The 26,637-nt window shown below is 41.4% G+C and overlaps 1 protein-coding gene across 1 annotated transcript in view; it reads left to right on the top strand.

Annotated features, from left to right (window-relative positions):
- LOC124381501 (zeta-sarcoglycan) overlaps positions 1 to 26,637 on the top strand; it is a 138,461-nt gene that overhangs the window by 89,317 nt on the left and 22,507 nt on the right. Inside the window, exons 4-6 of the mRNA XM_046843208.1 lie at positions 7,191 to 7,278; positions 22,063 to 22,190; positions 23,013 to 23,080. Coding sequence (XP_046699164.1) covers positions 7,191 to 7,278; positions 22,063 to 22,190; positions 23,013 to 23,080 — 284 coding nt within the window. The remainder of the gene's footprint in view (positions 1 to 7,190; positions 7,279 to 22,062; positions 22,191 to 23,012; positions 23,081 to 26,637) is intronic.

The following is a 26,637-nucleotide window of genomic DNA, read 5'->3' on the forward strand; positions in this document are numbered from 1 at the left end:
TAACCTCACACTCTGTTCCTCACACACCGTTACTCACACCAACCTCACACCGTTCCTCACACACTGTTACTCACACCAACCTCACACCGTTCCTCAACCAACCTCACACCCTGTTCCTCACACCAACTTTACACCCTGTTCCTCACACTAACCTCACATTCTGTTCCTCACACCAACCTTAAACACTGTTCCTCACACCAACCTCACACCGTTCCTCACACCAACCTCACACCCTGTTACTCACACCAACTAACCAATACTAGTAATACTGTACTAGTAGCGCTGCCTATTTGGTTTAAAGTTGGAGTTAAAACAGAAACCTGGGTGAAGCAGTCTCCATGACGACATCACAGGCCAGAAAGTCACACTGTTGTGATGGTTAATTACGAGGACAAACAAACTGATTACTGTTGTCTTAGTGCCCGTGACACTGGGGTACCACCTCCCACTGACCTCCCCGCCCACAAACACACACACACACACACACACACACACACACACACACACACACACACACACACACACACACAGGCATATGGTAACCCGGCCTCGTCTCTGCCCTCGCGCTGGCTAAAATTAATTAAAGAACCGTTGAGGAATAATTACACGCACTCCGGTGGCCATGGCAGCATTTAACAGAGCGTCTTGAGTGCAATATTTTCACGGGACTTGTAAGGACAGGGACATGTAACAGGGACATGCTGACCTCTGACCTCAGCAATGAGATATTTCACGGTTTCCTCATCACAGCTGAACAAGTTTAACGTCAGCACAGCTTTTCTTCTGTCTTGAGACAACGTCCTGACACTGGAGACTCCTCCCAAAAACACTGTCACTGGAGACTCCTCCCAAAAACCCTGATAGTGGAGACTCCTCCCAAAAACCCTGACACTGGAGACTCCTCCCAAAAACCCTGTCACTGGAGACTCCTCCCAAAAACCCTCACACTGGAGACTCCTTCCAAACACACGTGCTTAATTGCAGTATAGTCCCTTATAGAAACGCTAATGTGTTCATTTCTATGTGCATCAACTTCTAGACGAAGCAAAATCGAGGATTCAAATCTCACCACTTTGCAAAGTTGAGTTCTTATGGACAAAAAAAAGGACAGAAGTTTTGTTTTTCTATTTTTGACTTGTTTCAGCAGGTCATCTTTAACCGCCCGTAAACCTACACACTCGTCTAATCCCGGTCATCGGTTCAGTTCATCCTCCACAATTTCAATGCCAGATTTCAGCTCCAACAAGAAAAGTGCCAAAGAGCTTATATTATACTTCTAAAATAAAAAACAAAAAAAAAACAATCTTGATTTGACTGTTTAGTTCTGTTCATCTCTGCTCTTGAAATAGTTTGTTTCATAATGTAAAAATGTATGGCACAGGGAAACGGGAAATTTTGGAACTAGGATTTGGCCACCATGAAGTTTCGGCAATTGTATGTAACCGATTCAAGCTTTGGGAGGAGGAGGGAGGGGTGGGTCCGAAATTTTAGGCCAAAACAGAGTTTGTCTTTAAACTGAGAACGGGCAGACAGAGCAATGCAGGGAGAACCAAAATTAAAATCCAAAGCAGTCCAAAAAATCAGAGTCCAAACCAGGTAACCAAGGAGTCAGAGCAGAACAGAACAGAACAGAGCAGATCAGGACCAGGACCAGGACCAGGACCAGGCAAGGAGGCAAGAGTATTCTTAGAGGCAAGCAAGCCGGTGAGATAATGTCTAAGGTGTCCTTAAATACCGGGTGGCGCAGGAAAAATGGCAAGATGGCTGCCAACCCAGAAGCTCATAACGCAAAACCGGAAGTGCGTGCCACGAACCCAGAAGTGTGTCCACAAATCCGGAAGATTCTGACAAGTTACAATGGAGCGATGAAGTGGTTCGCAATGAGCGTTCGCTGTAAAGCCTTTTATAAGAACGGTGATAGTGTGAGGGAATTTTGGCGTCATTACCAGTTATGACGTCATGATCGTCTGCTCATTTAGAAGAAACGGATTCAGCCTTAAAAAAAACAAGTGCCCAGGTGGTGTCCTTTTTTTCTCTTCAGATCTGCCAGGATAATCCGACACCCCACCTCTGAATGGAGTTCTCTTCAACCACTCTGTGCAGCAGGGGATGTTTCCAGATATACACCCTAAAGATCCATGAAGCTGATGAGCAACTCAAGAACTTTGAGGATGAATTTGGACTGTAATTAATATCACCAGTCTACTACAATTGTTCAGGACCACAGTTTGCATGAACAGTTCTGCATTTAAAGCACCTTTTACTACACACTCCAAGACTGGAACTGTAATAAATAGACATTCGGTGTTGAGGATGAGGGCGAGTCCCGTTCCTCTAAAGGTTTCTTTCTCATGCCATCTCAAGGTGGTTTTTCTTCACTACAGCCACTGGTTCTCTCATCAGGGATAAACTTACAATTATAATGAACACACTTATAAGCAATAAACTTATTTTATACAACCTTGTAACTACTTTAAAGCTGCTCTGAGATAAAGTCCATTGTAAAAAGTGCCTCACAAATAGAAATGAATTGAAGTGGTGTTGAACGGCCTGCACACCAGAGAATTTTGAGGAGATTGCCATTGTGAGGAGCCCAAACCGCCTCAGATAAAGAGGACAGAGTTTACTGAAGACAGAAGGAAACTGGAGGTGTCCCAGTCACCCTACATTCTTAATTTTTCTCCAGTCAGGTCTTAGATTTTCAGAGCCTTCAGCTTCATACAGCTCTGTGTTTTTGGTGTCACGTGTACATTCTCCAAGTGTGTGTTCCTGCAAAAAAAAAAAAAAAAAGAACAGAGAGGAAAAGATTGGAGAGAGAGAGAGAGATATGTATGGTACACATTTTCCCAAAGAGGTTCTTATGTTCTAAAAACAAAGAGTCTTCTGTCACTGGACTCCTACAAAGAATCTCCAAGGATTTCCTTTAGGATGGTAGATTTATGATCCTTGCATAAGTTTTCACTCACCCTTGAGACCACATTTTTGTAGCCTTGAAACTGTAACATTATATTTTGGTTTGATGTCAGGAATCTTTACTAAATCATCCAGGAAAGGGGTGGGAGATATTTAGGAGATATGCAGAAGATATCCAGCAAATCTCCAGGAGAGATTCAGGAGCTATCCAGGAGATATTCAGGAGATATCTGTCAGATATCCAAAAGATAGCCAGGAGAAATACTAGAGATATTCAGGAGATATCCATCAGTTATCCAGGAAATACCCAGAAGATATATAGGAGATATCCATCAGTTATTCAGAAGATAGGCAGGAGATATCCAGGAGTCATGCAGGAGAGATTCAGGGCAAAATGCTTGGAAGAGTTTTTTAGAAAGAGATTAAAGTGATGTGAATGTCAGTATTTAGAAAGATTGAAAGACTTTGGCACAACTGCAAGTGTCTGGAGAAAACCATCCAGTAAGAAAATGTCAGAAGACAGAGATATGATCTTCTGTGTGAAGCCTTATATAGAACTACACTTTGATATGCAGTGTATCAAACAGTGGAAACAGTGAGTGTTTTATGGTGTTTGAGAGACACATGCATGTTCCTTTTGTTTCAGATCTTGTTGAGGGAACAGTCTGAAGATTTCCTTTGACCAAACAAATCTATAAATATCCAGATGTTGCATTTTATTCTCTTGGAAAATCCTCCTTTAGCATGAATAACGCACTCTCAGCATCCGGACACTTCCTTTCTCCAAACTTCACTAGTTGGAAGTTTCTTGTTCATCCCAAAGCAGTTCAGTGGGATGTAGGTGAAATGACTGGGCAGGTGATTCCATGATAGATATCACTCCAGACCACCGTTTACTCTTGAAATAACACCCACAGAACTTGGACATACAGTAGGTTCTTCTCACACTTGGACTCCACAGAACTTTCTTTCACTCATTTACTGTCCAATTCTTTTGTGATTTTGCCTTTTACTGAGTTTGTTGAACAGAAAAACCATAAACGGCGAGGAGTTTCCACACTTTTCACAGCTGCTGTATATGGTGAGAAGGTTACGTCCCAATCAATGCTACGTCCTCAGAGGGGCTGGAGACTGTGCTATAAAAACGGAGGCCAGACTCAATTGCTTGGCTTGTAAACCCAATCAGTGATTGTAACTGTGATGCCATTGGGGAAATTCCAAAGCAAATACACTGTGGATACACTTTTTGTGTATATTTTTTAATTGGATATTTTTGTATAGATGATTTTTTCATCTTTTTAGTTTCTTGTTTTCTTGTCACTTCAGAATTTCTTAACTGCATACCATGTGTTAGTTTTGTAACATGCCAACAGATGGCAGCACAGGGCTGCATGCACAGTCACAAGGAGCACCGACCTTCATAAGTCCTGTGCACATTGGGAGCTGTGTGACTGGTGCTAATCTGACCACGTGCATTACCACGTCTGCTATACTGCCCACGTGCGCACCCTGTCATTGAGCTCTTCCTCACACGTGAAACAACGCCATCACACTTCCGCACGCACCCTACTCGCCAGATTTGGCTCCTGCGGACTTCTTCCTCTTCCCGAAGTTGAAGATCCAGCTCCCCGTTTTTGACACCATTGCGAGTGCTACTGTTGCATGACCCATTGCTTTTCTCCAAAATGTACCCTCATGCTTCTCAAACCATTTTCTTCTCTTTCTTTTTGTCTGGACCTCTTTCATTTTCTCCTAGAAATTCCGTACATTTTTCTGTCTGGATCTCGTCCATTATCGTCTGGAGAATTTCCTCCATATTTTTTTATCTGGATCTCCTTCATTTTCTTCTGGAAATTTTCTTCTATTCTTTTCTGGATCTTCTCCATTTTATCTGACTAATTTCCCATATTTTTGGTCTGGATCACCTCCATATTCCTCTGGAAAATCTTCTCCATATGTGGTCTGGATCCCCTACATTTTCTCTTAGATATTTCCCTCTATATTTGGTCTGGATCTCCTCCAATTTTTTCCCGTATTTGTCTTTTTTCTTCCGAACCTTCTCCTCTATTTACTTTCTGGAACTTCTGTTGTTTTCTTCAGGATCTTTGTCTAGTTTTTTTTACAGGACTTCTTCCTTTATTTTCAACTGGTTCAACCTTTTCTTTTTTCTTCCCTTTTCTTCTATTTGATTTTCTTCTGGATCTTAAAGTAAAAAGTAAAACCACTTTATCTTGCTAAATGATATATTTGCGACTCAAATAATAACCAAGTTCTGATTTATCATTTTCCAGGAGTGTGAAACATGGTGGTGGTGGCATCATGCTGAAGGTTATGCTTGGCCTTGTGGTTGCTTCTCTGTTTAATCCTTACTTGGTAAATGTAAAGTTTAGGAGGGTTATGCAATGTTTTGCATATATGTGCTTATAATATTTCCATAAGACACACATGGAATGCATCACGAGGACGGCGTTGCCATGGTGCCCACATGGCGGCTCAGCAGTGCAGAGGATGGAGAAACGCCGCGTGTCGGGGTTGTAATGGGTTATCGATCGGAGAGGCGGTGGATCGCGGAGGTCCGAGTTCGGCTCCTTGGGCCGTCACAACAACATTATTAAAGAAGATCAAACGCATGGCGGTGTGGAGAAATGTCACACACTCGCTCACTCTTCACCTCGTTCATCCCGGCGCTAGCTCCATACCTGACACATAGCTGCGGTGTCAGGTGGTGTTAGCGCCGATGCTGTAGGTGTGAGGGATTGATATTTCTGATGCTGCCGAACCTGAAACTATTCAACAGCCTTTAAAAATCAGCTGTTTACCCATTAGCTTTACTCTCAGATTCCAGCACAAGCTAGCTGTTCAGGCTACATACGCTAACTGCGCTAACACCAGACGTCTCGTCTACGTTCTGTACAACAATTATAACAATTATTATTATAATTATAATCAATCTTCTGACCAATCACCATCCACAACTCCAGTCTCTCTCTATATGCTTATTTCTCTCTCTCTCTCTCTCTCTCTCTCTCTCTCTCTCTCTCTCTCTCTTTCTCTCTGTCTGTCTGTCTGTCTGTCTCTCTCTTTCTCGCTCTCTCTCTGTCTGTCTGTCTGTCTGTCTGTCTCTCTCTCTATCTGTCGGCCTGTTTGTCGGTCTCTCTTTGTCTTTCTCTATCTATGTGTATGCATTTCTCTGTCTGTTTGTTTCTCTTTCTTTGTCTGTCTGTCTCTGTCTGTCATTCTCTTACTGTCTGTGTCTGTCTCTCTCCACCTGTCTTTCTCTCTCTGCCTATCTCTTTGTCTCTCTCTCAGTCTCTAAGTATCTCTTTCTTCACCTGTCTGTCTGTCTGTCTGTCTGTCTGTCTGTCTGTCTGTCTGTCTGTCTGTCTGTGTTTGTCTGTCTGTTGTTCTCTGTCTGGTCCTTCCTCTCTATTTGTCTGTCTGTTTATATCTCTAACTGTATCTCTCTCTTCCATTCCTTGTCTGTGTGTGCTGTATGTCTATTTCTGCCTTCTTCTTTCTCTGTCTGTCTGTTTGTCTGTCTGTCTGTCTCTGTCAATCAGTTGGTTTCTCATTTTTCTCTCTTTTTATTTGTCAATTTCTGTCTGCCTCCTTGTCTGTCTGTCTGTTTCTCTTTCTTTTTCTGCATGCCTCTCTTTATCTTCCTGTCTGTCTGACCTGTCTTACTGTTCTGGCTCTATCATCTTCCTATCTGTATCACTTTCTTTGTTTCTCTCGCTTTCTCAATTTCTCTGTGTGTGTGTGTGTGTGTGTGTGTGTGTGTGTGTGTGTGTTTTATTGATCAATTTATGCTTAAAACACACACACACACACACACACACACACACACACACACACACACACACACACAATAGAGTGAGGGAGACTAGAATGAGTGCAGTCACACTCCTCTACTACAGCCAGAACATTAATAAGCAGTCACAACTCTACTCTGTGTGTGTGTGTGTGTGTGTGTGTGTGTGTGTGTGTGTGTGTGTGTGTGTGTGTGTTGATATTCAGTGGAGGTGCATCAAGGGAAGCAAGTGCAAGAAGACTGGCTCCACTGATCCACATCACACACCCTGCTGCCATGCATCAACACACACACACACACACACACACACACACACACACACACACACACACACAGTAGAGTTTTGGACAGACTTGACAACCAGCATGACATCATTCAGAATTTATTACTTTTCTTTCATAATTTTTATTTTCTATTCCTCGTTCACTGTGTGTGTGTGTGTGTGTGTGTGTGTGTGTCTGTGTAGGACAGTCCACTGGTCCTACAGTCAGACAGGAATGTGACGGTGAATGCACGGAACGACCTTGGCCAGCTCACAGGACAGCTTACTGTGGGTGAGTGTGTAACACACACACACACACACACATACACACACACACAGTGAATTCTTCAAAGGTGAGAAAATTTATTTGGTTTGAAAATGAACTGCGTTTTTGTGGAATTAATGTAAAACTTGCAGATATGGACTACACACACACACACACACACACACACACACACACACACACACACACACACACACACAGCTGTGCTTTGGATCTTTAAAGAAGTCCATGTTTTTTGCATTAGATATGGATTGGTTGAAAAGAACAGCATGGCGTGTTGCAGTTTATTCACACATACACACACACACACACACACACAGCATGTTGTGTTATGACAGATGCTGCCCTTTAGCTCCATGTTTATTTCCTTACACATGCTCAGTTACCCGTTCAGTCTGTGTATGGAGAATCAGTGCACTTCAGTGATGAAGCTTAGTGTTACATGTCCCTCTGCAATCCATCCCATAATAATCACTCTCCTCTTTATACCCTGACTGTAATATAACTGTCTGTCTGTCTGTCTGTCTGTCTGTCTGTCTGTCTGTCTGTCTGTCTGTCTGTCTGTTTCACTGTCAAGTCAAGATTTTATTGTCATTTCAACCATATAAATCTCACAGTACACAGTAAAATGAGACATTTACATCACACAACATAGAGCTACACCACACAACATAGAGCTACATCACACAACACAACATAGAGCTACACCAAACAACATAGAGCTACATCACACAACACAGAGCTACACTGTACACAAATCTCACAGTACACAGTAAAATGAGACATTTACATTACACAACATAGAGCTACATCACACAACACAACACAGAGCTACATCACACAACATAGAGCTACACCACACAACATAGAGCTACATCACACAACACAACACAGAGCTACATTACACAACATAGAGCTACATCACACAACACAACATAGAGCTACACCACACAACATAGAGCTACATCACACAACACAACACTGAGCTACATCACACAACATAGAGCTACATCACACAACACAACATAGAGCTACACCAAACAACATAGAGCTACATCACACAACACAGAGCTACACTGTACACAAATCTCACAGTACACAGTAAAATGAGACATTTACATTACACAACATAGAGCTACATCACACAACACAACACAGAGCTACATCACACAACATAGAGCTACATCACACAACACAACACAGAGCTACATCACACAACATAGAGCTACATCACACAACACAACATAGAGCTACACCACACAACATAGAGCTACATCACACAACACAACACTGAGCTACATCACAACATAGAGCTACATCAAACAACACAACATAGAGCTACATCACACAACACAACATAGAGCTACACCAAACAACACAGAGCTACATCAGACAACACAACATAAAGCTACATCACACAACACAACATAGAGCTACATCACATCACACAACACAGAGCTACATCACACAACATAGAGCTACATCACATCACACAACACAACATAGAGCTACACAACACAACATAGAGCTACATCACACAACACAACATAGAGCTACACAACACAACATAGAGCTACATCACACAACACAACATAGAGCTACATCACACAACACAACATAGAGCTACATCACACAACATAGAGCTACATCAAACAACACAACATAGAGCTACATAACACAACACGACACAGAGTTACATCACACAACATAAAGCTACAACAAACAACACAACATAGAGCTACATAACACAACACGACACAGAGCTACATCACACAACACAACACGAAGCTACACCACATAGAGCTACATCACTAAAGAACGTTGTTTCAGCCACATAAAGTGCAAACAGTGCAGACACAAGACATAATACATTACAAAACACATTATAGTGCTGCCAGTAAACCTTCTGTATAATGTGTTACAGTCCAATGTGGAAAAAGAGAACTGTACACAAGAGACACTGTCTCTCTCTGTCTCTGTCTATCTGTCTCTCTCTCTGTCTCTCTCTCTGTCTGTCACTGTATGTCTCTGTCTCTGTCTCTCTGTCGGTCTGTCTGTCTGTTTGTCTGGGTCACTGCCTGTCCCCCTATCTGTCTCTGTTTGTGTCTCTCTCTCTCTGTCTCTATTTGTTTGTCTGCCCCCTCAGTCTTTGTTTATTTCCCTGTAATGTGTCTGTGTTTTTATTTCTCTCTCTGTCATTGAATTCGTTATAAGAAATAACATCAATCTCCACATTGTGTGCGTGTGTGTGTGTGTGTGTGTGTGTGTGTGTGTGTGTGTGTGTGTGTGTGTGTGCTGCAGTGCATTGTGGGTAATGGAGGACAGTGATTATAAGTGTAAAGAGCAGAGGATCATGGTCCTGGTGTTATTAGCGTGATGTATGTGCATTAGCACTGCTGCCTTCTGTTCAGGTCACTGTATGACCTTTAATAAAAAACTGGCACTGTGTTAGCATCAATTCTTACCACTGACACCTCACAGCGCTAAGCTAACACAGCGCTAATCTAACCCAGTGATAAGCTAACTCAATGCTAAACCTATACAGTGCTACACTCAGAAACACAAGTTTTAAACATCATTTAGTTTTGCTACTTGCAATGAGGTAAGTTTAGCAGTCAGTCCATGTTAGCTACAAGCTACTGGACTGACGATCATGCTAAATGTGTTAAATGAGGTGCACAGGTAGTGGCTAATGCTAATACTTAACACTTCTATATAATTTATTATAAACTTGCTAACAGAAAATGCTTGCTAGTGTTGCTAGGTACAGTGGAAACCCAGTCTTTCTTTCTTTCTTTCTTTCTTTCTTTCTTTCTTTCTTTCTTTCTTTCTTTCTTTCTTTCTTTCTTTCCCTCCTTCCTTCCTTCCTTCCTTCCTTCCTTCCTTCCCACATTTTTCTCTCACTCTCTCCATGTGTCCACTTCAGGATGTTTCTCTTTATCGACTTTTCATTTCCACTGCACTGGTTTTCCGTGTCACAGAATTTCATTACGGTCGGTGAGGGAACGAGGGATAGAAGAGGAGAGAGAGAACAAGAGAGAGTCAGTAAAAGGTCAAAATGCAATTTTGGGAAAGCATCAGGACAGTGAGGTGACGGTGGTGGTGATGACACGCTCACACACACACACACACACACACACACACACACACAAACACACATGCTGTAGAAGAGCTACCAGGTTTAGAAGAATCTCAGGCTCTGTTGCAGTGGCTTGCGCTTCAAATGTGGTGTGTGTGTGTGTGTGTGTGTGTGTGTGTGTGTGTGTGTGTGTGTGTGTGTGTGTGTGTGTGTGTGTGTGTGTGTGTGTGTGTGTGTGTGTGTGTCAGAGTGACTCATCAGTAGGCAGGTTACGCAATTTCACATTGTGCCGTAGAACAGTGTTTCATCATCCTTTCTCATTAGAGTGAGATGAAGCTCGGTGTAGTAACATGCTGTGGCAAACACTCCTACGCTCGTGTGTGTGTGTGTGTGTGTGTGTGTGTGTGTGTGTGTGTGTGTGTGTGTGTGTGTGTGTGTGATGGGGTTATGAAGAATTTGCATGCATATGCGCTCGAGAAATGTCAGTGATAGAGGGCACCGCGCACGTGTGTGTGTGTGTGTGTGTGTGTGTGTGTGTGTGTGTGTGTGTGTGTGTGTGTGTTTGTGTGTGTGAATAAACACATCAGTCATTTGCAGGTTATGACAGCAACTTTGATTATACATGTCTCGCAATCCCACACACACACACACACACACACACACACACACACACACACACACACACACACTCTCTGATTAATGCAGGTGATGCTGCTTCATCTTTTTCCCTCTTTGCTCTTTATTAATGCCTCTGATCAGGTTCAGATAAATAATTTATCTTTTGCAGATCATAAATCTTTTTTTTTGCTTTTATCTCTTTTTTTTTTCGTGTCTCGGATTTTTTTCTGTGTCAGGAGTTTTTATTTACATTTTTTTTTGCCGGGGAGATTAAACCCCAACACGCCGCTCTCTCAGAGTGTTTCTCTCACGTTGTCCTGGCGATACTCCAGCTGTGGGTGTGAGGTGTTGCAGGACGTTGGTAAACTAAGAACAGCCCAAGGTGAAGTTAGGAGCATTAGAATGGTGTAAGGCCTCACATCGAGCTGTGAATGATCACCTTCTACCATGATCACCTTCTACCATGATCACCTTCTACCTTGATCACTTTCAGAACTGAGGAGCTCAAGTTGTTATTGATGTTTGCAGAGTAAAACTGACTGAATGATCAAAATATTGCTTCATTTTCATTACTCATTTATTACACCTCGTTACATCTACACTTCTACTGAGAGATAGATAGATAGATAGATAGATAGATAGATAGATAGATAGATAGATAGATAGATAGATAGATAGATAGATAGATAGACAGGTTGATTGATTGATTGATTGATTGATTGTTACACAGTTTGGCTCTGAGTGTTTGACTGCTTCGATTTCTATTTATAGGTGTGTGTGTGTGTGTGTGTGTGTGTGTGTGTGTGTGTGTGTGTGTGTAATCATCCACAATGCTGCTGGTTTTGCGGATATGAACACTTGCTGTGTAAATGTCAGTGGTTAAGGGAAGCAAAACCCTGAAGATCTTTCCATCCATCTTAAATATCCACTATAGGTGCTCAGGATGCTCTCAACATTCATTCTGGAGAATGTTCTGAGGAAGATAAAAGAGAGCTGGGATTTCCTGCTGGGATTTCCTTGTTATAGAGGTGGAGTTTAGGGAACAGGTAAGGGTCTCCATGGGGGAACAGCAAGGAATGGCTTGTTCTTGACAATCGTTATGATATTCAGCTGGGAGTGATTCCTTTTTGTCCTTCTGAAGTCCAGAGACAAGTCTTTGGATTTACACCAGTTCTTTAGCCCCTGCACTTCCTCGCTGTATGCTGAGTCATCGTTCTTGCTAATTTAAACCACCACGGTCGTGTCATTGCCAAACTTGATAAGATGATTCAAAGTTCTGGATTGCTGCACTGTCATGAGTCAAGGTTCTCCGAATGAGCCGTTACTATAGAAATCAATTTGAATGAATATCTTTGTTCTTTAAATGATTTTTTTTTATGGCTCAACTCTTCATTTGGTTTTCTGAATTTTACTACAGAAATGAAAAAGAAAGCGGCCGAAGGAGGTTAAAAATCGCACACTCAACATTTTTATTCATCAAACAACCGTTTTGACGGGATTTCAGTTTCAGTGCTCGCTTCTGACGCAGACTGAATCCGTACCCCAGAGTTAATTCTCACTTGTGATTCATTATCGTCCTCGTCGTGATGGAATGGAATAACCTTGGATTGTCTCGGATTGCGTTGGTATAAAGACACTCGGCGCTGGATGGTTCTGGAGTGGCTCTGATTGGGAATGAGAGTAATCCTTTCTTATCGAATAAGTCGCCCAAGCTCTGTGTTTCCATCAGATCAGGGCTGATTGTGCTCCAGATTTTTTCGAAACGTGCTCAAGTGGGTGTGAAATGCATCACTTAAAAAAAATAAATACAACCCATGACACAGAGTGTTCATCCTGTCTGCTTACAATCAATGCCCTTTTCATACAAGTGCTTAACAGATTAGCGTTTTGTTACTGAGCCCCATTTTGTGTTTTTCTGTAAAGTATAGCAGCTGCCTTTGGGCCAAGTTAAGAACAACATCGCTTCGTTCGCCATGGCCTGAGTACCCGAGATGCTGCTCATATCCACACGAGCTCACGCAAAGGCTTTGATCTAACATTGACTTCGAAACAAGACAAAGCAATTTCATTAGACAACTTGCTTTCAGTTCATTCTAGATGTTAAAAAATCAACCAATTTAGTAAAGAATCGGGTCTTGGAGATGTTCAAGGATCCACGCTCAGAAAGGTTAATAACAAAATACCATACACATTGCGAAAATCCATATCATAAACAGTCCAAAGGTCAAACTTCATAAAGTCAAAGGAAGGGTGAAGCACAGGCCATGTGAAATCTCTCATACTGGACTTTTTTAACGCCAGATTGGTCTGTAGCCTTTCAGGTCATCAGAGGGCCCCCCTTTTAATAATCACCTTGGACTATACCCCTCCAGGCCATCAAAGTACACCCTATTCATGGCTACCTTGGCCTATACCCCTCCAAGTTACCTTGGACTATATCCCTCCAGACCACCAGAGGGCCCCCCTTTTCATGGCCCTCTTAGACTATACCCCTCCCGGTCACCATGGGCACCCCTTTTCATAGCTACCTTGGAAAATACACCTTTAGGTTACCAGAGGGCACCCCTTTTCGTGGACACCTTGAACTATACCCCTCCGGATCACCTTGGACTATATCCTTCCATGTCACCAGAGGGCACCACTCTTCATGGTTCTCTTGGACTATACCTCTACAGGTCACCATGGGCACCCCTTTTCATAGCTACATTGGACTATACCCCTTTAGATCACCAGAGGGCCCCCCTTTTAATGGCTATGTTGGACTAAACCTCTTTAGATCAACAGAGGGCACCCCTTTTCAAGGCTACATTAGACTTTACCCCTTTAGATCACCAGAGGGCACCCCTCTTCATGGTTCTCTTGGACTATACCTCCCCAGGTCACAATGGGCACCCCTTTTCATAGCTACATTGGACTATACCCCTTTAGATCACCAGAGGGCCCCCCTTTTTAATGGCTATGTTGGACTAAACCTCTTTAGATCAACAGAGGGCACCCCTTTTCAAGGCTACATTAGACTTTACCCTTTAGATCAACAGAGGGGACCCCTTTTCAAGGCTACATTAGACTTTACCCCTTTAGATCACCACAGGGCACCCCTTTTCATGGCTAAGTTGGACGAAACCGATTTAAATTACCAGAGGGCACCCCATTTCATGGCTACATTGGACGTTACCCCTTTAGATCACCAGAGGGCACCTCTTTTCATTGCTTTCTTGGACTATACTCCTTCAGGTCACACACTCTCTCAAATGTAAGTGATTTCTTTTGTTGTATGTACTGTTTCCTGTTTTGATTTTGCACACTTGTCTAAGAAAATGAAAACTGCCTCCACTGTAAAACCTGTCAGATCCTTTTCAGTCTCAAGATGGCGTAATTATTTTCGAAGGCCGTCCAGTATTATCTTGAAGAATACCACCGGAATGAACTGTACCTGTATAGCATGGGATTGCCAGCAGGACATCAAGGGCCATCATCTGAGCCAAGGAGTATGTGACCATGATTAGCATTTAGAAAGATGTCTAGCTAAACAAAAGTAGCGCCTGACCATTTGGGTAATACTCAATCCTTATATCTAATTTACATTCAAAGTGAAACTCCAGTATATACGACTAATATATAATGTTTGAGCAGGAATTGTCCAAGGTTCTGTTTGACTTCTATGAACCCGAAGTGCTTCATATATGTTGTTAGAGTTTTGTTTTGAGGGACATGTGTAATCATTGTCCTTGTTTTTTTCATGTTCATGTTTTCATGTCTTAGCCTTTGCCTAGCATTGTGTTCTCTGTGTCCCTTTGTTGTTGTTGTTCTCCATTTGTTGTTGTTGTTTCCAATTTCAGGGGTGGTTCTTTTACTTTTTCTTTTGTTGCACAGACAGACTGAGCAACGGGAGCTTTCAAGGTGGTGGCCATGTTTTTATATAAGTTTAATTGCGTTTCTACAAGTCTGTGAAAAGCAAAAAAGAAGAGCAACAAACCAGGTTTCTGAATTTGTTTACACAAACCAGCAGATTGCTAATCTCTCCAACCCAAGTGTTTAGCCGAGAACCCATGACGTGTGTTGTATGAAAATAGAACATAATCCAACATGATTGCAGAATAAAATGAAGAAAAAAAGAGAGAAGTGTACGAAAAGAAAAAAAACCCCACAGCTTGTTAACGACTAAAAGCAGCCGTGGGTAAATTCGACTCGTGTGATCATGCATACGGCATCCTTTTTTTGCATAAATATGAATAACTCCCTCGGGTTGTTTTTGTCTTTCACTAAAGAGAATCCGGCGGGTTTTGATGACATCTTGATCATTTCGGAGCAGAATTTTAAAGATGGCCTGGTTTTTTTTTCTTTAAATAATGAAGTATCTAATTAATGGGTACGGAGACCGAAGGATGATTGAAATTCTTAAAATGCAATAGGAATAAAAATAAAAAAATAAGATTCCCATAGAGTCTGTAGTCCATTTTATAAATAATGGAGTTCGGTTTGGTGCTCTAGCAGACTGGAATTGGAATTATAAAAAAACATGTGTATGGGATTGAAGTCTACTGATTCTAAGTCTGAATTTAGTTGATTATAGTCTACATGCATGTTATTCTTTTGTAAATCTGTCACGGATAGACCAAGAGTCGGAAACCGGAGTATGGTTAAACACCTTGCCTTTATTTAGTCTGAACATATACAACGCAGAGGCTTGAGGAGAAGTACAAACCTGAGAGCAGGTATAAACCATAATGCGGGTAGAATCCATAATGAGGGTAGTCCAGGGATGATCGCCAATGTAAACAGTTAAAGGCAAACCTATCTTGAGCACTTCCTCTGAAGCGGCGCATGGCAGTCCGGTAGATCTCTCAAGGTAATGAGTAGATCCGACAGTGAGTCAGGTGGAATCGGGACCTTATAAAGGGGAAAGGTAATGGGGAACAGGTGTAGGTGATTAGAGCAGGGAGAGGCTGAGTGAGAGTTTAAGCCTTGGAGGGAGGCGTGGCTAGTGGTTCCTTGATAAAATCACACTTGCATTGGTGTGAATTTAAAAATGACAATATTAAAAAATAGATGACTAGATATAGATGAATATCATTAATTATTAATAATAACATATCATTAAAGGTAGATTGAGCAAATTTGTGGTGTGGCTGGGATTTGAACTTGTGACCTTTGTATCTTACTATCTCACAATTGAATTGTTCAGGAAGCAAGGCTTAGATGAACAGCTTGCCCCAGGCAGGTTTCTAGTGTGTAGCAGAGAGTGCTAAGGGCCTTGCTTAGGGGCCCAATAGTGGCAGTTTTATACTTAAACCTCAAATCTTCCAATCAGTAACCCAGTGGTGGCAGTCGCAATTGCAGTGGTGTTGGACAATGAGTCTAAACCACTACACTTCTGATCCCAGTTCTTCTAAAGGAGCTGGTCTTTGTTAGATTTTCCATCCATGGCACGGTAACACAAGAACATGAGCTGGTTTCTAACTTCCTAATGTGAAATTTAATAATGGCCAAAGAATTGTTGCTTTTTTGCAATAGAACAGGCAGGTTCCTGTTGTTAGACTTTAGGATCTCAGCTGTCATAATGTCAGATTGTACCAAAGTCAAAAACTGACCACACAGGAAAAAGACCCATCCCATGTTTAACATCATCAGCCCTTGACACATTCAGACCCGCATTCTCTTGATAACGGTAACTAGCAGCAACTGAAACGTTCTGTAACGTTTTGTAACGTTTATTTTGGTCACAACGCCTCGATAATAAAAAGTCAGTCAAACACTCCTTTTCCCTCCATAAGATTCTCTTCTTGCTGTACTGTCCACCGACTTGTTTTGTCATTTTCGCTGAGGCGGTTTAAAGGTTTGGTATTGGTTCTTGGTTTGCCGGTCGTCGTAGGAGACGTCACCCTGGAGGAAAGAGTCTAAAATCTTCAGATCTCATTCAGCAGGAAATTATTACAACAGCGATTAATCGGTAGTCGGTGAACAAACCAGTGATCAGAGACTAAAGACACATTATAGAAATCTTATAGGATTTTAAAAATTGGCCAAAATCACAGTGTGGATCTAGTTTAACAGGAAATGTCTCACCTAATTGAGGAAACATCATTTATGAAACATTGAATTTATGAAACGTAATAAACTTGTGTTGCCCCCACAGATGCCCCTGTTTCGTTTCAGGGTGTTTATTTTAAACCCTGGTTCTTACCAACTATACCACTAATATAAAGCATACCCTGTCCTTCTTTGCACCTCACCTCACTGTTTCTCTCTCCATAATATTTCAGCACTCTATAGAATTTTGATATCCTTTTTTCAGCACTCTATAAGCTGTATTTATGGGTTTTGTAGCTGTCCACTGGCTGGGGGTTTTGTATTGAACCCTGTGAGGTTGTGATGCTTTATGCTTCTCTTTATGGTGTTCTTTTACAGGGTTGAATATCTTTTCATGGCCTGCGTTACCGGCTTTAGCACTTTGCGTACTCCTTACCTTGAGAGAAAAAAAACTACAGGATGTAGATGCAAATTCCACATCCAGGCTTGTAAAAAAAAAAAAAAAAAAGGTTTTGTTTGCTAATGATTCTGTGATGCACAGTGGGTGACTGTCCAATTACTGTCTATCTCGTAAAAATGGAACGTTAAGTATAAAAAGGGCTGTGATTTCTACGAGCTTTAGCCAGTATGGATGCCAATACCATCAACCTTCACAGCCATTTTGTTCAATTACCTACAAACTGACCTGTACTATTAAATTATGCCGAAGCAAACAAACCCACTCAGCTTGTTTAATTAGCATAACCATTTCCATGAGGTAATTAAATAAGCATATGGTTCCATACGTGGGTTTTTTGGCAACTGCATCTTTGTTTGTGATTGGAGGCCGTCTTCCCCCGGAGTGGCGTCACCTCCTGTATAGAAATCTTTCTCAGCATGGAAGTGTGGATGCAATCAAGTGTGGATTAAGTGAGTGAAAGCCGAGCGCTGTCCTACAGGCACTCCCCTACCTCGTCCTATCAGCATGATCAAAATTAGTCTCACTTTATCTTCGGATTTTCCTCTTTAATCCCTCCTTGGCCTTCGTAATTGGGGTCGATTTAGTTTGTGCTACCGATTTGGGCTTCATGGCTTCACACAACATTACACATTTTTTTAATTATTCATGATTAAGATGGAGGCCAATTGTTTAGGGTAAGTTGGGTTTCTTATAAGAACCATCAATTGACTTGGTAATTTTTGTCCATTTAGCAGCTCCATTCTGAAGATTTCAGAACCCTGGACAACAGACACTGGAGACTCCTACTGAATAACTGAAATGTCTCTTGTACCTTATTGTGTGATGAAACTGAAACGCATTTCTTTGTGGATTGTGAGTCCGAAAGACTGCATAAAGACTGCATGGAGGACATCTTGTTTTGGTGTTGAATATCTAATAAGCTCAGATGATTATCTCATTTATGAGTTGCTGAGGAGCTCCTGGTTCCACAACTCCAACTGACTGTAGAAAACTGTAGAAAGGACATTACTCATAATCACATAGGCGAGTGCTCGTAATGTTTTAATGATTTATAATTACATTCTTGTGTCACCCAAATGAGGATGGGTTCCCCTTTTGAGTCTGGTTCCTCCCAGGTTTTCTTCTTCATACCATCTAAGGGAGTTTTCATTGCTACAGTATCCTTAGGTTTGCTCACTGGAAAATAAATTTTCTTCTATAATCCTTACATTCTGTAAAGCTGCTTTGAGACAATGTCCATTGTAAAAATCTCTATAGAAATAAAACAGAATTGAATCTGTCCTGTCAATCATAGAGACACCAGTCAATATCCATGTCTATGCTCTTCCATGTAAAGCAAAGTGGATAAAACTAGCAGGTTGTAAATATGCAGTTGACTTCACATGTCTCACAGGAAGCATGTGTTCGCTGTTATGACTACTACCTTGCATAGACCTTTACAAATGTTTTGAGCTGTAGAACTTTGTGAAAAATAGCCCAGATTTGTAGCAAACATTTTATCAAGATTAGGTCCCCGGTACAGATGAGGATTCGCTAATAAAAGGTGACACAACACTTCAGACATGAAATCTTTTCGACTTAAAAATTACAAGCAAGCCTCGTTCAAGAATCGTTCCAGCTGGAAAAGGGTACTCATTTTCAAGTCTCATTTGCGGCCCTGATTTTGAGCTCCAAAGAAGAACAGAGATCAAGCCCAATTAGCATAATTTGTATGGCGGTTATGCTAACTGATGGTTTGACGTTAATGTTCACAATGTTTTGCCAGCTGGTTAGCGTTAGAAAGGACAAAAAGCCAGTGTAATGTTGAGGCGATGCTTCACCTTATGAAGAGTGACAGATCACTTTGGATCTTTAAGTGGTGACCACGAAATTGCTGCTGACGTGTAATTTGAGACGGAGAGACCAAAAAAAAGAGTGGAATAAACCACAACGGTTTGGGAGGGGTAGGGGTCAGGTACGGAGGAAAAGACACCCACTCACAGACAAAATAAATATCTCTGGATTTTCCTTTCTTCTTCCCCAAGGTCAGTTTCAGGTGTTAAGGATATGATAGATAGCATTGAATGAATAATATAGTGTGTGTATGTGTGTGTGTGGGTGTGTGTGTGTGTGGATGTGTGTGTGTGTGTGTGTGTGTGTCACAGAGGCCCTGCTCATGCTGTTTTATCACCAAGGCACTCTCCAAGTCTAAAGTGAAGCACCGCTGTTCTCAAATCTCTGTCTATCCACCCGCAGCATGAAACAAATATGAGGTCAATTTACACTTCCCTTTCCTCTCTCACTGTAATACCTTGCTCTTCTTCTTTTCAACTTTCTCTTCTCCAGTCTCACTCTTTTTTCGCTGAGGATCACCCATAGTTTAGGTCTAAGATAGCTTTATTAGCAGACCAATCCACCACAATCTCTGGATTTCTTCAAGATGCCTCACTTTGTTTTAATTTCAGAACTGGACAGCTCCACCAGAATGATCAGAGTCTTAGGACTTCTTCAAGATGCCACACTTGGCTGCAAGGCTTGTTTCTTAATATCTAGCATAGGTTCAGAGAAGAAGGAGGTAAAGGGGCTTTTTATTAGTAATATTTCTACACTGTAGCACAGTTTTTATTTGCATTTCAAAGGAAGCTGGAGTCAGATTAGAAGGTTAGCCATGATTCAGTGCCCCTGGAGCACAGAGAGTTTAGGGCCTTGCTCAAGGGTCCTAAAGAGTGGCAGTTTGAACCTCTGGGCTTCTGATCAGTAACTCGGACATTTAACCACGGAGTTATTCTGGCAGTATTTGTTGGAGTGTATGGTTACCAAATGTTCTTTCACTGGGGGCAAACCATTTGCCAAAAGTCTTCTTGTTTCTGGAGACATGTTATGTTCATGGAATTATGGTGCCTCTGGCTGGAGTCAGCAGTCCCCCTGCCTTATTCGACCTGATTTAATTCAACTTTGTCAAAGTTTCTGATTTGTCAAGTGACTGTGTGCTTTGATGACTAGAAGAATTTCAGAGTAGAAAAGCCATGCTAATAAGAAAGCACCGACTCTGATTACAAAGTCGGCCATACTCTCCATGCTCTCCACACACTCCACGCTCCCCATGCTCTCCACACACTCCACACTCTCCACACTCTCACCAAAAGCCCCGGCAATGACTCTGACTTCGGAGTCAAGTGTGTGCAAAGGGGTTACTTACCGTGTTTCTCTAACCTCAGGCCTTGAAGTCTGACTCCGCCGTGTCCGAATCAAACTCGAGTGCCCTTGTGTGGTACAGGGCCGCAAAAAGTGGTCCGGCGTTCTTCAAGTGGCTCGGCGCTGAGCGCTTTTTCAGCACCCTGATTGAGCCGGCGAGCGGAAAAGCATAGCGGCTTCATTTATCCTGCTGATCCTAGCGGAAAAAAACTCCATTTCCCACGAGTCTCTGCTGCAGGAGATTAGAGAAGCGATGGTCCACTGCGTCCTCTATCACATCCTCTGGACAAACACACACACTGTCCAATCCTCCGGTGTTGTGTCTTAAATTGGAGCTAGCGTAGCGGCAAATAGCATACAATCCCAGCCTAGGCAGACATTTCTCAAGATGCCCACCACACACACACACACACACACACACACACACACACACACACACACACACACACACACACACATTGAGGACAGAGTGGATATTTGTGATAATCCCTCAGGGGGTTTTGTAGAGCAGATGTTATTTCTGATGTTGCACCTCTCAGTGGGACTTCACTACCAACAACCATCAGCTTTTCATCAGATATAAAGAAACAATTTTGTCCTCTTACACAGAGGAAAAACAATCGGAAAAAGAATAACACACTCTGACAACAGCCATTTTTACTGAAAGAAACAGATACTTTTTATCCATTAATGGTTGCTTTTAATGCTAAGTTTAGCTACCAGAAGGAAGAAGATCTAGATATTTTTTTTTACAAAATACTTAAAAATATATTCTTCACACACTTTTTTTCTGAATTCTTTTTGGGACAATTTAAAGCTTGAAGCAGCAGCAGCTTGTTGAATTTCTGGTTTATAAAAACAGCCTGTTTTTTTTTTTTACTGCATCAAGAAACTGGCAAGAAACAATGACATCTGCACTGTTTCAACACGGATTTTAAACACTTTGGTCTGACTGATGGATAGATGGATGGACAGAAGGACAGACATATGGATAGACAGATGGACAGACATATAGATAGATGGATGGAGAGGAAGATAGCCATACAGACATATTGTATATGGATGGACAGACATTTGGGCATATGAATGTGTGGGTTGATGGATGGACAGACATACAGACTTACAGATTGATGGATAGAGAGACGGCAGACCGACAGGCAAACATGGATTAATGAATGGACAGACGTGGATGGGTAGGCAGAGAGATATAGAGATAAACAGATTGATAGCTGCATTGTTTTGCTGATTGTGTTGGTGTGTGGTGTGTGATGGTTATGCAGAGAACCAATCAGACTGCAGGACTGAACTCTCTGAAGCTTGTGGCCAGAAAAGTGCACAAAAATGATGAGATGCTCTGCAGATCAGTGGATCATCTGAACCTGTGTGTGTGTGTGTGTGTGTGTGTGTGTGTGTGTGTGTGTGTGTGTTACAGGATCGGAGACAGTGGAGGCTCAGTGCCAGAGGTTTGAGGTCCGGAGCTCAGATGGAGACAGAGTGCTGTTCTCCGCAGATGAGAATGAGATCAGCATCGGCACTGAGAAGCTGAGAGTGACAGGTAACACACACACACACACACTCACACTCACACACACACACACAAACACACACACACTCTTACACACACACACACACACACATATACACACACAGACACACACACACACACACACACACACACACACAAGTTTTAAGAAAATTACATTTCCATCTTCTCGCATCTCTGAATCAGATTAAACACTTTCTCAGTGTCTCTCTCTCTCTTTTACACACATCTCTCACGCTCTCTCTCTCTCTCTCTCTGTGTGTGTGAGAGAGAGATGTGTAAAAGAGACAGTAAAAGATAGAGAGAGAGAGAGAGAGAGAGAGAGAGAGAGAGAAGGTTTTTAAACAAAAGAGAGTACAGAAGTAGAAAAGACTGAAAGAAAGAATTTCAGAACAAATAGAGCCTTTTGTTGAGAACTGTAATGTGATGAAATCAGCACCTGTCTGTCTGTCTGTCTGTCTGTCTGTCTGTCTGTCTGTCTGTCTGTCTGTCTGTCTGTCTCTCTCTCTATCTATCTATCTATCTATCTATCTATCTATCTATCTATCTATCTATCTATCTATCTATCTATCTATCTATCTATCTATCTATCTATCTATCTATCCACCTGCCTAAATGTCACACACCTTCTTTTTACTGTTCTCATTCTTTTCATTTATGTTCTGTTTCCTTTTTCTTCTTCTGCTAGTGTTCACTCACTTCCTTATACTCATTCCTATTCCTTTCTTCAAATCTTCTCTTCTCTCATTTGGTCATCTCACTTATATAGCTTTCTTAATGGGTCTCTCTCTCTCTCTCTCTCTCTCTCTCTCTCTCTCTCTCTCTCTCTCTGTAGGTAACGAGGAGTTGTTTTTGCTCATTCGGTTGAGACGCCACACATTCGAGCCGAACCGTTCCAAGATCTAAAGTGAGTCTCAGAGTGAGAGACAATGTGCAAATTTAAGTGTGTGTGTGTGTGTGTGTGTGTGTGTGTGTGTGTGTGTGTGTGTGTGTGTCGGTTCCTGTCCGGATTCTTCATCTTGCTTTGTTTTTTTTGTTTTCTGTTCTTTAATTGTATTTAGCATCGCTGCATTGCGCTCGTCCCCTCAGGCTCCGGCTGATTATTTTAATTCACTTCTCCACACCGAATTGCTCTTTCATTAAAGTGCAGGATGTGACGTGACGTGAAGTGACGTGACGTGATGAGACGTGACAAGATGAGACGTGAACTCGCTTTATCTCTCGCACCGTTTAATTAAAGCGGAGTTCGTTAGCGAGCCGCAGAACATCCTGCTCATGAGCTTCTCGCTAATTATGCTAGTTATGAGCTGTTTTTCTTTCACTCTATTTGGCTTTAACTTTTTTGAAAGCTGGTGGTTGGGGTAGAGAGGAATAATATCTCCCTCTTCTCTCTCTCTCTCTCTCTCTCTCTCTCTCTCTCTCTCTTCTTTCTCTCAGAATTATGCAGTTAAAGTCAATGATACACATAATGAACTAATGGAGTCCATTAGCGGCTAATGATATACAGCTGGTTTAATACGGAGTTCAGCAAAATATATATATATATATATAAAAGCTACCAAGATTTTGCAGGAGTTTTTTTTTTTTTTTTATTCAGTTTTTAATTTAAATTTTTTCATTTATTTATGTCATTGTTCTTGTTGTTGTTGTAACATCCACATTTTTATATTAATTAATTTTTTACCTTTGTGATTGTTTCTGAAAATTACAAGTGTTTCATGTAGAGTCCAGTGCAAAAGTGGATGGATGGATGGATGGATGGATGGATGGATGGATAGATGGATAGATGGATAGATGGATGGAATACATAAATATAAAAACCCCATACTGTTGTTGAAAAAAAAAATTCAAAAGGAGAGAATAAAAGAATAAAGTGAATGTTAGTAAAAGAATAGCAGGATGAAGAACAGATGTGATAAATAAAGGATCCACAAACAAGTGACTCTTTTAAAACCTAAGACTGAACCCTGATCTAAGAGCTTCATATTCCACACGTGCTCTCGCGACGTTTTGTTATTCATACTGCACTCATTGACGTTTATGTGAGACAAGCTCCGAGCGTGTTGAGTTTTATCCCAGCGGATTAAAATTTATGAATTGAACTCATTGTTTAAACATGAACTTTTGTTGAATCATTAGAATTCCTTCCTCTCTCTTTTATTCTCGTCATGGCCTCCTCTTAGATGTTTGAGGTAAAGTCATGGGTGTCTCATGAACCCAGCGGTATCCCTCGATTTCTGGATAGACACCGGAACTCACATGTAATTTAATTCCTCGTCTCATGCCTTGGCGGTGATTTGACGTTAAGTGGAGCTGAAGTCTGAGCTCTTTCAGGAGGGTTTAGTTTTACACCGCCACGCTGATGTTCATAAATATGTGCGCCGATCTCAGAGCCCAGATGTCCATCAGTTTAATAAATAGTGTGTGCCAGGAAGTCGCATCTTTTGTAGGAAGAGGCGTGGTTAAAAGCCAGAGTTCTCCCAGAAGTTTACTCAAGTGAATTATGATGGACAGTGAATTTACTGATGTTTTACTAATGTTTACTGAGTTTCTGACTTCAGGAATAATCCTGTTTTATGGAGGAAATAGAAACTATTTCATAGACGGATTCCATTTATGGATCCTATTGAAAGATCCCATTGCCAAATTTTATGAATGAATCCCATGAACTGATTTCATAGACTGATTTCATGAACAGATCCTATGAACAGATTCCATAAACAGATCCCATGAACAATTCCATGAACAGATCCCATGAACAGATTTCATGAACAAATTCCATGAACAGATCCAATATTCTGACCAATGGACTGTCTCCATTGTGTATGTAAATCCACATATATTCAACAAAAACTTATATTCATAGTTTAATCTTCTCCTGTAACTCTCAGTAGAGATCACTGGAGCCTAGCACAGTTAGCTAGCACAGTTAGCTAGCACAGTTAGCTATCACAGTTAGCAAGGTAGAAACCTGGGCTTTTGACTAATCGGTGTATAATATAGTAGTATAGTAGGTGTGTTTGTGTGAGACAGATAGTCATGTCTATAAGTCTGTCTATCGCTATGTCTGAGTGGGACAAAGCGGGGACTTTTGGAATCAGGACGCATGACCGTGTCTTCAAGTGTTCGAAATGGGCGTGTCTGAGTAAAATATGTAGGAGTGTCTCTGGGCTACAGGCAAATGGGCTTGTCTTTGAGCAGAATATAAAGGCATGTTTATGAAGGGGACAGATGGGCGTGTCTGCAGTTACAGATGCGAAGTGTGTGTAGGAACATCGGGTGGACCATCGAAAAGAATATTCAGGCTTTTCTTTGATTGGTAGCGATGGAATATATGGGCGTATCTGATTTTTACAGATGGGTATGAGCAAAATAGAAACTATATATATATATATATATATATATATATATATATATATATATATATATATATATATATATAATATATGGGCTGTCAAAACTATTGGGACACCTGACTTTTTTCAGCAATGTGATTTTGTTTACTTGAACTAGCAGACCCAAACTTGTTCTAGCATGACAGTGTCCCTGTGCACAAATCCAGCTCCAGGAAGATCTGCTTCACATGGGATGGCCTGGAAAATCTTGAGTAGTCTGCTATAAAGCTCTGAAGTCAACCCCAATAAAGACCATTGGGATGAATTTTTTTACGCTGGCTACACCCTAGGCTTCCTCACCTCATTTCACCTCCATCAGTAACAACACCCTTGTAGCTGAATGAATCTCGACAAGTACTTTCCAAAATATAGAGGAAATCTTCCCAGAAGAGTGGAGTTTGTTCTAACAGCAAATAGGGACTAAATGTGGAATGTGTAAAAAGACCAATCTCAGGTGTTTACACAGTCTTTTGAGTTTGCTGTAACTGGAAGTAAATTGACTGTAATAATGCCGAGGTTGGGTTATGGCATGTTGTATAGTTTTTTTTTTTACAGCATAGATATTGTTAGGTAAAAACACTTTCCCCTCAGCTTTACTCCAGAGAAAGGAATGACCTTTTGGAATAATATTCCTCTTCAAGGCTCTCTCTGCGATTCCTGGCTTGTCACAGAGTCACGTTTTAATTTATCGCCTTTTTTCTTTTCCCTTCGGTGGGTCAATATCCGTAATTGCCGGAGCTCTCGCTTTTATTTTTCCTGATTACGGCTTTCTCGACACGTCTCTGCCGGCTAATCAACGCTGAATAAGAAATGGAGCGAACGACGAAAGTGGTCTCATTGCTCTGATATGTATTCCGAGAGCAGTTTATTGAGTAAAGATGCACGCTATAGCAACAGATGGAAAGAAAAACAAGTCACTTTTTTTCAGATTGTTTTATCTGATTGTGATGAACAGGAATATTGACCTAATAAAGTAACCAGCTGCAGATGATTTTGCCTTCATTCTGGGTAGTTCAGGTTTCGTAAGTTCAAGGTACCGAGGTATGTTGCATGCATGGATTGGGTGTTT

This window comes from Silurus meridionalis, chromosome 28 (assembly GCF_014805685.1).
Source record: "Silurus meridionalis isolate SWU-2019-XX chromosome 28, ASM1480568v1, whole genome shotgun sequence".
Lineage (NCBI taxonomy): Eukaryota > Metazoa > Chordata > Actinopteri > Siluriformes > Siluridae > Silurus > Silurus meridionalis.